Genomic DNA, 16023 nt, shown 5'->3' on the forward strand with positions numbered 1-16023 from the left:
TCACCACATCCTCCACCCTTAGCTTAAACCTCCTGGTCCTCGTGTTACTCCACCAGCAGCGCCAGTTCACCACCTCCTTCACCGTCTACTTAATCGCGCTGTGCTGCTCCAACCTTCTGTACGCCATCCTCAACAGTCCCTTCGACATCATCCAGCAACTACGCACTACGCTGCATCTAACCTTCGCTACCTGCACCGTGCAGATCTACGGCGCTTGGATGATCTCAGCCTGGACGATCTACAGTCATACTCTCATCACCCTCAACCGGACATGTGCGACGTATGCACCCCTGCACTACCGGCAGCGCCACAATAAACGCGTCGCTGTCAGTCTCTGCTTGACGCTGCTGGTGTTGGTCCATATTGTGTTTCTCCCGTTTATCGCGGTGGATGCGCTGTACTACCGCAGCGGTTGTCTGCTGAATTTCCGTGCGCAACCGCGCACTTTCATCGCGCTGCAGTTTTTGCTAGATATGCCGGTGGCGGTCATCATCGCCGCGTATCCGTTACTGCTCAAGAAGGAAATCGAGCGGGTTAAGCAGCGACACGAACGTCGGCACAAGCGGCGAGTGGCAACCATTACGGTGCGGCAGACCAATGGAGAAACTATGCACGAATCCGTTGAAGAAGTTAACAACCAAGACGCAGCGCGGCGTAACAAGTACCCCCTGCTGTCGTCGCGAGCGTTTCGAGTGTTAACACTGATTACCGGGAGCATCGTTGTGTGCTGTACGATTTCGCCGGTTTATTACACGATTATGTGTTTTGCGGATATAGGGTCATGGGAAGTAGTGGGCGAGATTGGGGATGTACTGTACAGTTTACAGGCAGCATTCGATCCGCTATTGTTAATTGTGTCGTTAGGCTATCTGCGGCAAGCGTTGTTTGATAATCTTGCGAAGGTCGTACGGATTTTTCGCGGCGCTGAAGTTAGCCCGCTAAGATGAAAAAATATTTCTTATAAATCAAGCTTTCTATCAGATACGACCGGCAACAGTGCTGTGCTGCAATAAATATCCGGTCTGTGGCAATAAATAGCGTGGCTTGCGCTTCTATAAACTCTGTTTTTCGTCTCATCGGGTTTTTAAAAATTTCTTGGAATTTTAAGTCACCCGGAGTTCGTTTGGTGTTCCGTGTTCGCAAAGTTTCTAACGCTTTATTTGTATCATAGAAATAAATGTTTGGCACGAGGAAGCGCTTAATGGAAAAGGTGGAAAATGATCGTTGTTCCTTTGTTTTCTTGATGCGGTTCTTCGTGTCCATTTAATATGAACAACATATCGGTGAGACCGCATGTGTTTTTTGTCGTTCAATTTTTTGTTAATTGGAAGACTTTTTCCAGACCCTCTTGGGGGTTCAGGTTCCCGGGAAATCCTTAAACGGATTTTGAATAATGATCTACGGTAACAAACCGGCCACAGAATCTATAAAACAAAAACTGAAAGGACTTAATAAACCAAACAAATCACAGTCAACTAAAAGGTCGAAAGCACCATTCCTAAAAAATCTGAATTTTTTTTACGGTTTGTCTTCAAATGTCTAAAATTGTTTATTGACTTGACTATATTAATTTTGTAAATGCGGAAACTTTCAGAACGCGCGCAGATTACCGTTGCGAACAAGTTATACAAGCGGTTTCATTCAACGCGCGCTGTACACCTATGAATACCCTATGAACTTATGATCCGTTACGTCGGTTCTGACTCAAATTACCGTGTCAGCACATTCGGCAGCTGTGCAATCCCACTCCGACAAAATTCCCTGTAGACCACCATCCTGGCCTGTTCCTCGTTTTTACCGTAATTCATTTGCCTTTCGTGTAATCCCCATTTCAGCTCCACACAGAACCCAGTTTCATCAAACATAATAATGGATAATAACACGGCGCATAACATTTCCGCCGACACAGATGTTTTTTCCAACACCACCTCCGTCCCTCCGCACAGTCCCGTGGAGTACTTCGACATTGTCTTCCGCATCATCATCACCATTTCCACGATTCTCTTAAACGCCGTGGTGCTCCTGCTGCTCTACCAACAACGCCAGTTCTCCACATCCTTCACGGTGTACTTAATCGCCTTATGCTGCTCGAATCTTCTCTACACGATGTTAAACAGTCCTTTTGATATTATCCACAATTTATATCCAAACTTAGAATTAGGGTTCGCCGCGTGCACCGTCCCGATTTACGCCGCATGGGTCATTTCGCCCTGGACAACGCACAGCCACACGGTGATCACGCTGCACCGCATCTGGGCGACCTACTTTCCCATCCATTACCGGCAGCGTCACACCTGCCAGGTGGCGGTGTTATCATGCGCCGCGGTTCTTCTTTATGCCCATATTGTTTTAGTACTGTTTACCACCGTCGATGCTGTTTATTACCGCACAGGATGTCGACTGAACAACACCGCTCAACCGCGTACTTTCATCGCATTACAACTCGTTCTTTTCGATCTGCCGATTTTTCTGGTAATTGCCGCGTATCCGTTGCTGTTGAAGAAAGAATTCCAACGAGCAAAGACGAAGCATGAACGAGGGAAAATGAAACTGGAGTCGATGACTGCGCATCACAGCGAACACGGATCGGATGGCGCTGAACTGAAAGGTCCCGGTAGAGAACGTAAATTCTCGCTTCTCTCGTCGCGCGCTTCCGCGTGTTGACACTGATAACGGCGAGTATTTTCGTCTGCTGCACGATCTCGCCGGTGTAATATACGATGCTGTGTTTTGTGGAGCTGGATTGGTTGGATTTACTGGGGGAAATCGGGGATGGGCTGTACAGTCTGCAAGCGACGATTGATCCGATTTTGTTGGTGGTGTCTTTGGGTCATTTACGGGAAGCGTTTTTTCAGCATGTGTTCAGACTGAAGCGAATGTGTCGTGGCGCTCGTGTCAGCCCATGAAAAAAATGTTTTCGTTTATTGTAATAACCGGCAACATATCGCATGTGTACTGGAAATAAAGCGAAAACACGTCGAAATGCTCGAGCAACAAAGTCTAAGTTTTATTTATGTGATTGAGATTAATGTGACGTGTCCTTGCGTGGTTTGCCTTAGTCTTACACTGTTTGTTACGGGTTGTATAACGCTTTACCTTACAAGTTAGTGTACAACACTTGTGTTACGAGGAGAGATAAAGAGACTATTGCCCTTGCGTTTTGACAGTACAGATCCCCAGAGAGATCTCAATGAGTTTTCTTTTTAGGTAGATTTCCCAGGTGCCCAAATCAACCGTTAGTTCTTAAGCCAACTCAGTGTCACTTTTTTCCACGTTCAGTGGTACAGTCGCCTTGCCTGATTGGCTAAACGGTACGTGATGCAGTTAAAACGGTACTTAACGGATTCAACGACTTTTGAGGCGTATAGCCGTCTAAAATCTAAATAAACAGGAGTGGAAGAAAGAGGCTTCCGCATATAAACCGCATTTCCAGGCAATTCGCGGAACAAAAGCTAATGTGGGCAAGCGACTAGAACCGATCATTAATATTGTGTATTAACGTGCGATCTTATTTTACGATAGTGTTCCATAGCCTATAACTAGGCATCCCGCAATTCAGTTTCAATGTACCGCCGTTCGTTGATGACTTTTGATTGCAATAAATGTGCAGCCAATCTTTTTCTCACCATTCCTCTTGGCATTTTACTTGTTGCGCATCAGATTCCTGTTCAGCAGCATAATCACAAAATTACATACGAATGACATACATACAACGTATCTTATATCCGTGGACGATGGGGCAAAAACACGAAACCGGTTGTTTGTTTTCTCTCTTTCTCGTTTTTTTGAGAAGTCTATATTTGCTTGGTGACTTTTTTTAAAACTTGATGATTTATTTTTCTGTGTTTCTTTCCCCTTTTTCTTTTGGGAGTTGTGCACGCGCGGGGATTGTAATATTCGAGGGGAGTTCGGTTAGTGTGTGTGTTCTTCTTTCTGCCCAGTCTGGCATGTCGTCGCCGCATAATGCGTAATCAAAAATACAATGTACGACAAAAAGAGGTTGAACCGATCAGTCGGTCCGCGGTTCAAAATAACCTCGCAACGACACGCCACCACTAAAACTTGGACGCTTACTCACTACTTTCAGACGCTCGCGCTCCGTGAATATCAAAGTGCAGCTATACTAGTTGCATATCAAAAGGTGTAGAAACAAATTTTAAACTTTTTGATACTAAATCTGTGGCTGTTTATGGCGAACAGCACAAATTCTAGCCATTTTTCTTTCTCGTAGGCACAGCATAGGATCTGTGCGCATAACCGTTTGGCTTGCAATCAATGCTTAAGTCTATGGGAAAGCAAAATGGCTAGAATTTGTGCTATTCGCCATAAACAGCCACAGGTTTAGTATCAAAAAGTTTAAAATTTTTTTCTACACCTTCTGATATGCAACTAGTATAGCTGCACTTTGATATTCACGGAGCGCGAGCGTCTGAAAGTAGTGGTGGCGTGTCGTTGCGAGGTTATTTTGAACCGCGGACCGACTGATCGGTTCAACCTCTTTTTGTCGTACATTGTATGGCCCACCGCAACGTGTTCACTAAATGTGGCGTGGATATCGGCGAATGGGGAATAGTTCGCGTATGTATGGATTATCCGGTGATGATCTGTTGGATTCTTCGTTGTTCTCTTTCTTCTAGTCGAACATATAATTGCGTATGGTGTCGGCTTAAGGACAATGGCTCGGTACGCAGCGTCAAAAATGGGATACATACACTAAAACTTTAACTTTCGCGCACTCCAAATCACTTTTTTGTAATACATTATGTCTTTCTAAAGCTAAATGATTTGCATAGATTGTTCTAAAAACCGTTTGCCCGCGCAACGTCCGGTTGCCGAGATATGGCGTACTAAAATGGGCGAAAAGTTTAACTGCATTGTTGTGCACCAAAAGTCTGGTTATTATCCGATCTTCTTGAAACTTTGCTATAAAAGACACATAGCTATAAAGTCGAAAGTGAGCCAATTTCAGGTTCGTAGCACTTTCCCATAATTTTAAAATGAATTTTAAAATCGAAAAAAAATGCTATGGATCTGAAAGTGGTTCACTTTCGACTTCAGGGCCATGTGTCTTTTATAGCAAGTTTCAAGAAGATCGGATAATAACCAGACTTTTCGTACACAACAATGCATTTAAACGTTTCGCCCATTTTAGTACGCCATATCTCGGCAACCGGATGTTGCGCGGGCAAACGATTTTTCAAACAATGTATACAAATCATTTAGCTTTAGAATGACATAATGTATTACAAAAAAGTGATTCGGAGTGCGCGAAAGCGAACGTTTTACTGTATGTCTCCCATTTCTGACGCTATGTACCGGGCCATTGTCCTTAATTGGTGTAATCTTAGAAACCACAAACGGTTGTGCGCGGGATTCATGATTCCGGTTATAACAGCTAAAATCTGCCAAGCTTGCATAAGTAGTATGGCATCCTACGGATGCTTGCAAGCCAGACTCACGATATAGTAGCATCATATGGCAGACATACATAATTACTGTTATATGTGAAGCATTCGGTGATAGCAGATTTCGCCATGTTCTTTGTGAAAATGTTCTGTGTGTTTCGCAAATGCGCGCGGTAGTGTCCGATTCTCCCAGATGGTCAGCAAAATCTCCCGACAGCTCTTCTGATTCCCGTTACTGATGGCCGCCGGTGAGGCGGTGACCTATCGGGTCACAACTAAAACGGTTGTACGACTGAATCGCCATGAAGTTTTCCGAGCAAACCGCGCCCGGTTGGTTAAAAAACGGATAAAGACGAAACGGATGCGGATTATTACACTTGTTATGTAAAAAGTGAGCTTCCTGTGACTGTAAATGAGAGAGAAATTCCGGGTGAACCCTAAGTTGAAGTTCCAGTTGGGTGTGCAAATGTCGGGTAACAGCGACGCCACGCCCGCAAAATATTGGAGGTAGCGGGCCCAGCTGGAAGTATGAAACGGCCGGCGCGTATAAGCCGGCGCAGACGTTTCCCGCGACGAAAGTATAGTACACACCGAAATCGGCGGCCACTCCGTCGTACTGCAGCAGCGCGTCCAGTTTGGCGATATCGGCACGGTGCTCGAAGGATGCGATTGCATGAGTCGCGTCGCTCGACCAACCGGTTTGCGTTACTAACTACTAGCTGCGTTACTCGGAGCAGGATGCAATGGTGCTTCTGCAATATAAAATTCACGTTACGAGTGCCGAGTGCGCGTGTGTTAGCTGATACAAATTGAGTGGTCTTTAACGTTACTGCATTCAAATCTCGTACCGGTCAAGTGCCGCAACATTATTCTATCGGATAGACACATATTACCGAACAGTACAGTAAAACAGTGAGATTGTAATGAGATTTCTCGGTTATGTAATTGGGTACTCAATGTAATAACATAAACAATAAGCTGAAAAAACTAAAATTTACTATTCAATCTACGCTACGGTCATGCAGTGCCCGCAAAAAGCAGTATACTTTCTTAGATAGTAGTTATTTATTCCGTCGCCATCAATCAGCTAGAGTTTTATGTCACAGCCTATCTTGTACCAGTCATGAGGAAAACTCCAAGGTAGCAGTATCGTACTGAATTACTTTACTCATGAATGTGTACAATTGTATCCCCAAAAAAAAACTTGGTTGAATATCCACGAAGACAAACTCTATTGTACCATCCGGAAGCGACAAGTAAATGGCGGCGGTACCGTAACACTGCCCAAAAAAAAACATCGATAATCAAAAAAATGTTTTTTTCGCGCGATTATCAAAGATTTAACCAAAATACAGTCTGTCGATCAATGGTTCGCGTTTGACAAGTTCCTCTTTCTGTTGTGGTGAGAGACACGCGGCGGACCAATCGCGGAACACAGCCTGATATTCTAGCGCATGATCGTGAACTGAATGTAGCAGACGATCCAGGTCTTCCAGGCTGAAATGGTTATCCGCCACCAGAGGACCAATCAGTTCAGCAATGAAGGAATACAGCGTCGGGATGCGCTGAACCAGTTCGCCAGTGCTCCTCAGAACATGATCGATGCTGCAAATGAGAAAACGACAGCTGCATTACAAAGCACCACTTAATAAGTCCCAGTGTTAATGTGTTATTGCATAACCAGTGTCTAGCAGCAATAATGTACGAGTACTTGTTGTTCAAATTAAAGCCCTAACAAAGACAAGCGTTGCACCCGGATAAAAGCTGTAGCAAGAAATCTTATAGGGACATGTCTGCATGTAAAAAAACAAAAAATAAAGCATTGATTTAAAAAATATTTACAAATTTACATCCGGGCGATAATAAGCAAACCTCGCTAATTCTGATAACGTTTTAAGCGATTACGTTAACCGATTCCGGGTTTATAAACATTTTCCGCCGCGTATAATCCATGCTATTATGCTGCTTAGAGCTTACCCGTCAGAAACTACCGCGGGCGAGAACAGACCACTGCGAATCAAACGCGAAAACAGCTTAACGTTCTTCTCCCACGAATCGTTTACCACTGACTGCTCACTCGACTCCCTTTCCAACGTTTGTTCTCCAGGCGCTCCCGCTGTAGTATCCTTTCTTCGTCTGAATCAACGATTTCAGGTATACTGGTCTTTTCTGATTGTGCTCCGAAGTACGTTTCCAGTAAAGTTTTCAAAAACAGCACTTTAGTGGCGTCGGTCCAAGTCTTTATGCGTCGCAGACACTGGTTGATGATTTCCTAAGATACCCGCAAATCCAAATTACAGATACGGGTACTCATTCAAAAACTGCAGTCTGATAAATTTAAAATACCCGCTCGTCAACATCTCTCGCGTTTGTGCATCTTATCAGCATAGCGCTTGTAATTTCTGCAACATTTCCCGCGTCCAGCTGGACGCTTGCTGCCCCGCTACCGGCCTCCCAAGAAAACACATCGCTTTCGTTTGTCCTCACGCCTGCCTGGCCAGTTTGCATACCAGCCTGAAAAATACATTCGATAACCCGATTATTCGATAACGAAAATCTCTGTTTTCCGGTAAATATAAATTGCTACTCATTCGTTTGGTTTTGTGCGAATACCATTGCACTACATAGTTGTTAATTCAATGTTGAGCACCACATCCCATCACTTTCTCGCTCACCAGTTTCCGATTCCCGTCAGGCTCCATCGACTGGTCTGCTGTGTGCCCACTATGATGGGCAAACTGGCGACTTCCCAAGACGGATACCGCGTTCATGATCGAGCCGGGCTTACCCAAACCGCTTCCACTCGGCGACAGTAGGCTACCGCCGTCCATGCCCAAACTGCCACGTGCGGGAGGCTGCGGTCGGTGGAGGGGGCTTGCTGTCTCCAACCGTTTTTCTAAAACAGCAGCGAACCCTTAGCGAAAGTAAGGTACTGCTGGTTTAAAGTAGGCACCCGTCTTCGAATATGTGCGATATTCTACGATGCGGCACGCACAAGAAATTATTTATCGAGCGCCAGGTAAAAACAATTTGGATAACAGTGTCATGCAGACGGCATGTACTAGTTAAGCAGTATCATACGTCATTTCAGAGTTTGGATTTCCCCACCTTTACAAGGTACGATTTAGGAATACCCGACCGCGCAAACTACAGTTATTCGCAAGGGACAGAAACATTTGTGCTACTGATGGCTCTGTGATGCGTGAATAACTAATTAATCGCATAACGATAACGACGCATCATTTCAGCACATCATTTCAACACACAGTTAGATTAGCGGCCGCTTCCCCCTTAATTTGGAAATCTTGGGACATACGCATTAGAAATAGCTAGAAACGGATTCGGTTTATATTCTTCCCATGAAATGGCAAGTAATGTAGCTCTTGGATTATGGAAGCCGGAGGGAAGCGTGAAGGATGGACGTTCTACGTGCACATCGCATGCCGAATGCATTTACCGCATAAACAGTTTCGCCGTGGTATATAGCTTACAAGTTAGGTTAACGCATAAATTAGTTTTTTCGCTCTACTCTTCCGCCATAAATCGCTTGCGGGCTTTTAAACACTTACTGGATTACACGTAGACTGGATACAGATATAATTAAATTTCCTAGTATGAAAAGCATAAACACTCAAAATCGAAACTCTCTGAGGAGCACTAATCATGGTGGGATTTTTCGGGCGTTTGTGTTTTGCATCCTCACCTTGTACAGTACGTGACGGGACATAGCGTTCGACGGCGGCATGTAGAAATCTGTCTTGAGATCTGTGGAAAAACGTAAGCAATTTGTTATCGGCTAGTAAAAAAGCAGTACCCTGCTAAATCCTTGAATTTGTACGTTTGGTTGAAATTCACCATTACGTTAAATTCTGTAGCAAACAGTATACTCTATTTTCACAACGAGATCCGGTATGTACGACGTTTTACTACTGGCAAGGACATTTACGAATTTTCCAGAACAAACTGGCTGCGCGCACAACCACTACTCAATGACATAAACTTACGTTTGTAACTGACAGAGTCTTTGCACGTGTCCTGAGCCAGCGTGAATAAGGCTGCGGGAATTTGAACGGACAAGGTGTCCCCGTCTACCTCAATTGACTTGCCTCGATCTTCTGGCTTTACAACAACGTTGTTGTAGATGGTGATCATCCACCGATCCCTATTGCCACAATGAGCTTGCAACACAAGACACTACGAAACTAGACAGAAAGTCAACCAATTTTGTGCGGGTACTAGCGTTGACTACTCGTTAACGTTAAGAAACTTGACCGTACGTATACGGTGCTACTGTAATATAAAACAGTGTGAGCGGAGAAGCGGCTCACGTACAGCGACAAAATCTTTCAAAGGATTTTAACGTATTGCGCCGTGGTGCAGTGGTACTGCCTACGCGGATCTAACGACGTAGCTGGGGTTCGATTCCCCCATCGGCGCCTTTTTCAGCCGTTTCTCGGTTTCCCTCGGATTGCGCCCTGCTTAGATGGTAGCAGATCAAGGTTCGGTACGTCCACTTCGCTTATGAGACTAGTGTGCTAACCTCGAACGGGAGGAACAGAGCAAAAACGAATAAAAAGTTAAAATGGATGGAGGATGCGGTGAGCCGGAGCCGCCGCTTAAAGGATCGCTTAGTCTCGCTACGAGGACGTAGCGAAAGCTGCAAAGGGGGTGTGAGCGGAGAAGCGGCTCACGTACAGCGATAAAGTCTTTCAAAGGATTTCAACGTATTGCGCCGTGGTGTAGTGGTACTGCCTACGCGGATCTAACGACGTAGCCGGGGTTCGATTCCCCCATCGGCGCCTTTTTCAGCCGTTTCTCGGTTTCCCTCGGATTGCGCCCTGCTTAGAACAGGTATGATTTGCAGCGACTCTATGACTATAGATTCCATTCGCAGTAAAAGGAGTCGCGGTGGTTCAATTTAATAATTTAGCACCTACTACAGCTTACCGAAGGACTAATCTTGATGCGTAAAAAAACGGAAAATGAAAATCTCTAATTTCCTGAGCATAGAGGACCTTTGCTTCGCTTCGGTAGACAAGTTGTAAGGAATTCAGAAGTTCGATAATATGTTTAAATTACTGCAGCGTAACTGTGTAAGTACTGTGCTCCAACACAAACTTCTTAAATGGGTACTGTCCAACAACTGCGATCGGGTGTGTAGCAAAGGCGACTACTATCAATTAACCGCGAAATCCACCAAATACAGCCGTTCACGACGGAACTAAGTGGACAAGCTGTAAGAGGAGTATTTTGATACTTTACAAAAAACTGGAAGGTACTACGATGTGAACGTACTGTGTAATACAGCGTATTCAGCATATTCAGAACGTACTGAGACACTACGAACGTACTGAGACACTGACATGCGTATTCAGAATGTGCTGCCCAACAAATGCGACTTTTCCCGAGCGTGGCCAACCATGCCCGTAGCAAACAAACAAGCCACCCCAGTGCAATAAGTACAAAACTAAAATTTTTCGTTCTACCGTGCTCAAGTAAAGCGTAAAGACAGACGGGGTCCAGAACGCAACCACAGAAACAGCGACGAACGTCTTGCTCCATGTTGCATCGTCATGCATCCAGTACGACGACTCAGCGTTCATCTACTGGTTTGGATCTTTTGCCTTAACCCATACGCATGTCACTTATGACAGAAAACTTACACGTCCGCAAAATCTTTAGCAAACTGTTGGATCTTTTCTGATTGTCCGAAAACCAAGATGCTGTACTCGTAAAGACGGCCGCCTTCGAACAATTCCTTATGGAAGGCAAGTCCGCGGACATCATACTTCTTGATCTGATCAGTCATCAGGGGCTCCGGCACTAGAGATTTTATGATCACTGACTGACTAACACCCAACAATGGCACACAAGAGCTTACTATCGGTTTGAAGAACGCAGAGTTGATCGGGGGAGGACTGAGCCACATCACCTGCTCCTGCCGCCTGATGTCTGCCCCTTTCTCTCCATTCCCTTCCAGTACGGGTAATTTTCCGTATATTGTCCTGTCTGCGAAAAATATAACGCGCAGTAACAGATCTATTTTTCATTATTCAGCATCGAACTTACCTGACAACACCGTCCATGATGACTGGTCCAAGATCTCAAATACCTGAAGGCGCAGAAATGGAAGAACGGGAACCTAATACCGCACAAGCACCCGAAACAGCAGCGTAACAGAAAACCTGTTCACTGCGAGGGGAATATCAATATGACTGCAAAATTCATTAGCTAGTGAAATGCTAACAAGATTCAAAAATCAAAAGTGATTTAAAATCCTCGCTTTCAACAATGAAACACTTACTCCACTGCAGAAGCGCTTCAAACACTCAGTACACTGCCTCCCCGCACCGGTCACACCGCAAGAAATCTGCTCTGGATCGTGGCCACTGGCCACTTTGATAACTATAACGTGAACGGAGCAAACATCAACACTACGAGATCTGATGCCTGTCAGCGTTGAAACGTTATCCATAACGTTGAAATGTAATCAATAAGAAGAACTTACTATAGCTTTAAGGACTGGGAAAGGACTGCGCAACGGTCCACTACGCCATCACTGTCGCATGCGGAAAGCACAGTCGTACTAATGCTTGCCGTAGTCCCATAGTTTTGTTGTCCCTTTTACACAATGTTCTCAAGTTTCTTTCTCACCGAAAGCTTTCTGTGGATCTAATAGATCAGACTCAATAAAGAAACCCAAATTTCGGGGGCTAGAAACAGAAGTTTACTGAGAAAACCGGCCAAAAAGCGCATCTGTCACCATGGCAGCCGCCCTCTAGTGTCCTGCTGGTGTCGTCCATAGCTTTTGAGGATGACACAGCTGTGGACTGCTTGTCCTTTTACTACACTCAGTAGCTGCAAATTTAAAACATGTAGTTTTGTTCAGAATACGTGTCGGCACGGCATGTCGAGAATACTAAGTGACGATTACCCAGTCTTTCGTTGGATGTGAACTTCTACTGGTTTCATGGTTGCGCAAAGATTTGAATTTCATTGAGCAATATTGACTATTATTAACAGAAGCCAAAGCTCAGTGCGACTTCAAAGCACTAAGAAATACCCCATCAAACGTCACGGCCCTGTCAGCCAGCTCTGAATTGAGTTCACTTCGAGAATGGCATCGCCGTTCTGGGAGATGAAGGCAAGTTTCGTTACAGATTCGTCGTGGACGTGGCGGATACTGGGATATGCATTAACTGCTACTTCGCAAATGAACGCCATTCAATTGACATTTTCTGTTTTTCGGTTATAATTAGCAATTCGCGTTTTCTCTACCTTTACACTAATTTAGGCTGCGCTGCGGGTGACCTCATTCGACAATCCCTGACAAAGTTGGGATGAGGAAGATTCACTTCGGGTCCGTGGATCTGGTTTCTTAAGGAAGCACTCAGTCTAATACTTGACGGCGCTATCCTGCCAAATCATTACAATGGGGCAATGGTGCAATGGTAGAAGAGAAGACAGCGTTATGCGGCCCTTTTCCCAACGTATCGGGTTCGCTGGCAAGCGCCGAGCAAATTCTGAGCCATGATTGGTTAGTCTTCGCCACTTCGATATCTGAAGTCGTATCGGAATTATTCAGGTGAGTTTATCCAGTTTAAGCGAGGTATATGATTATTATTATTACTATTATTATTATAGTACAAAAGTGAAAAACAGCATTAAGATTACGACAGATCAACCATTCGGAGAGCAAATTTAAAAAAACCCACACCATCAGAACTGAGTATCTGCATATTACAGTAATTGCTTGTATGCGCTCAAAAATGTCCTTTAAAAGCATGGCCAATGCCCGTTCTCCGATCTTCTTCTTTGCTTTGACTCCGATTCTCTTTGGCTTCCGGAGATTGTACCGCGCTGTCCTATCCGTGAAGTCAACCATGTCGATCAAGTACTACGGCGGACGGTACGCTTCGTGGTTTTAGATCTTGAACAACCATTCGGCTGCCAACGGTCAGACACCGGCAGAACGCGCAGTTTCTGATACAGCTCGGGTGTTAACCGCTCGTTGTAATCAGAAATCGCCCGCAGTGCTTTCCGCTGTGCTTTAGCCAGTTTGCCAAGTAAAGCCAAAAATGCCGGTGACCACGTATCCGACCCGTAGTCGAAGTGTGGCTGTACACAGGCATGGTAAAGGCTCCTACGCTGGGGCAGATCCAGGCCGTCTTTTTGCGCAGTTAATCCTTGTCATGCCGTAGTTAACTTTTCGCAGCACATGATCGATATGCGTTCCCCACTTCAGATTGCGGTCTATATAGACCCCAGGGTTTTCACGTGCTTTTCTTCTTCCATCTGGTGGCCGTTGACTGTCAGCACGGGAGAAGGCTGGCTATTCTTCGCTTCGGAACATACATACATCAGTTTACCCTTCTTTTCATTAATGCACAAAGTGTTGTCTGCAAGCCAGATTGTCACATTGTCAATCTGCACGGTTAATTTCGCTGCAGCATCCGCTTTCGTATGGCCGACGCCATACAACACTGTATCATCGGCGAACAATTTTGCGTCTACTCCATTTGGCATACTCGTTTGGAAGTATCGTTAATATACACATTGAACAACACTGGCCCCATCCTTGTGCCTTGTGGCACTCTCGCTTTAAGAAATACAGAAACCGCTTTTAAGATCAAACATCAATCATTACGAAGACTCAGGCGTTCCCGTATCTTTCCAACGCCACATACTTTCTCGCTCATAATGCGCAGTTGATAACGACTCGTAACGTGGGTCTTCGCGATCCGGAGCAAAGTTATCTATGTTTCGCATGGTCAAAACAACCATATCGGACGTATTCCAGATACCGCGCTGCACAGCTCCGTTTTTTAAGATAAGTACCCGTTCTTATCTCTATGAATCATAACTTGTGCACCATAGTGCGCTGCACTGGCCGTTTACCAGCCAGCAGAGGAAGATGATTGACTTTTCGTATTGGAGAAATAACCGTTAGTATTAAATGTGTGAGGCGTCGAACATTATGTGTTATTTAAAATATTGCAAACGATGCTGACAGAAGTTGTCCCAATGCGCTGAAAAAGGACAGCTCGTCAGGCGTCGTGTACGGTTGCGCAAAAGAGACCCGCCACCGGCTGCCGCACAGAGCACACTTATGAGCATCGAAGCACGTTGGTGCCATGAACGAGAGGGGTATGTGTAGAACTTGGCGATGGGCACTATTGGTACGCTTGTCGGTTGGCAAGTAAATCGGATATATCGTTCAACCTGGTGTGGCACGCAGTCTTTTCGCTATCAGATGTAAGCACTCCCTGCATCATAACATATGTAAATCCATCTTGTCGAACGGAAATATAAATCAATGGAACGCTTACCGTTCGGAGTTGCGATTAAAGCGACCGTGCCCGAAGCTTTGCGTGGCTACGGCAAGTTGCCGGTAGGGCTGCTTCTGGATGTTCCATTGGGATGGATACTAGGAAACAGAATGAATTGGGAACCGTGTGCGCATTGTGGAACGCCGCTGTACAATTGCTGTAGTTTCGCGTTGTTAATCGCCAATATTATTCTCAGTACTTTAAGCGCGACCAACTAAAAATCATGGTTTTAAGTTGTCGATGTTTTTCCTAGTACTTATCGCCCATCTCCGAAGCTAGCGTTCCACCAGAAAACGGATTATAGTGGATATAGGGCTGGGAAACTGCGATCAACGGATTCTGTTCGACAAGATGTGTTTTATGGCGCAAAAAGCAATACGCAGAGGGATCTGTTACGCTATAAACCCCACTTGCGTTAAGTACTGCCCCTGGCTCTGTACGTAGGTAAGTCTACGTAGAAATCTCGATGTGTATTTTAAGACTTTATTTACAAAACACAATTCAAGTGAATGCTAGATGACTTCCAGTGGACTAATCCTGAGTGTACCATCTAGCGTTTGCAAGCTTCTCTCAGTTCTCTTTGTGGCTAATGATCTTGCTTACGCCAGGCTGTATCTTAATATACTGTAGCAGAGTTTGTGTACGGAAAATCAGCGCTTGCAAAGTGTGCACTGCTCGTGCTTGCGAGCGCATGGGCTCACACGCTGCATGTGTGCTGTTTTCCCGTACACAAATTCTATGGTGCCACTTGATCGAGCCGCTACAATAGCTCACAGCTCACACGGGCTGTGTGGCTGATCATAAATCTTACTTTCAGAAATTCATTTGCTTTGTTTACCGGAGATGTTACTTGTGAATAAGAACAATTATTTTGATTGTCCGTAGTCAGTCTGCAGAAAGAATAGTATCCTGCCTGCGTCTGCGGCGGCATTGCGCGATATGTACCCTAGTGATTTACAGATGTGTAGTGATTTGCCCGTACATGGCCCAATGCGAAGTGTACCGGAAGTACTTTCGTCACGACATGGCGCAGATGATAATATTTCAACCGAAACTTTCTAAACTGCCTTTGGCGGAGGGGCTTACACACAAGTACCGCCGCCGATTTCGATGTGTACTTTCTCCGCGGTGAACGTCTACACCAATTAATACGAGCCGGGCGCCTCGTCACGTGCTACGGTAATAAAGAGGGCTTCAATATGGGCCTTCTAGCCGGGCTCGCTACCTCCGAGATCCTGTTGGCGTGGCGCCGCAGCTACACCGACATCTACACACCCGAATGGAACTTC

At 45.2% G+C, this 16023-nt stretch overlaps 1 protein-coding gene and 1 long non-coding RNA gene across 2 annotated transcripts; both read right to left on the reverse strand.

Annotated features, from left to right (window-relative positions):
- Nucleotides 1–7565: 7565 nt before the first annotated feature.
- LOC129601394 (uncharacterized) lies at nt 7566–8155 on the reverse strand. The gene is made up of 3 exons (XR_008692216.1): nt 8081–8155; nt 7752–7919; nt 7566–7677 (listed from the first exon to the last, which is right to left on the reverse strand). It is a non-coding gene; the product is annotated as an uncharacterized LOC129601394 (long non-coding RNA).
- Nucleotides 8156–8172: 17 nt separating this feature from the next.
- LOC129601412 (uncharacterized) lies at nt 8173–11602 on the reverse strand. Its single transcript, XM_055500208.1, has 6 exons — nt 11475–11602; nt 11287–11414; nt 11069–11228; nt 9410–9567; nt 9109–9170; nt 8173–8301 (listed from the first exon to the last, which is right to left on the reverse strand). Exons 1-6 carry the CDS (start codon nt 11489–11491, stop codon nt 8173–8175), a joined length of 654 nt encoding a protein of 217 aa, XP_055356183.1. The 5' UTR covers nt 11492–11602.
- Between the last annotated feature and the right edge of the window lie 4421 nt (nt 11603–16023).

Source organism: Paramacrobiotus metropolitanus, unplaced genomic scaffold (assembly GCF_019649055.1).
Source record: "Paramacrobiotus metropolitanus isolate TYO unplaced genomic scaffold, Prichtersi_v1.0 Parri_scaffold0000234, whole genome shotgun sequence".
NCBI lineage: Eukaryota > Metazoa > Tardigrada > Eutardigrada > Parachela > Macrobiotidae > Paramacrobiotus > Paramacrobiotus metropolitanus.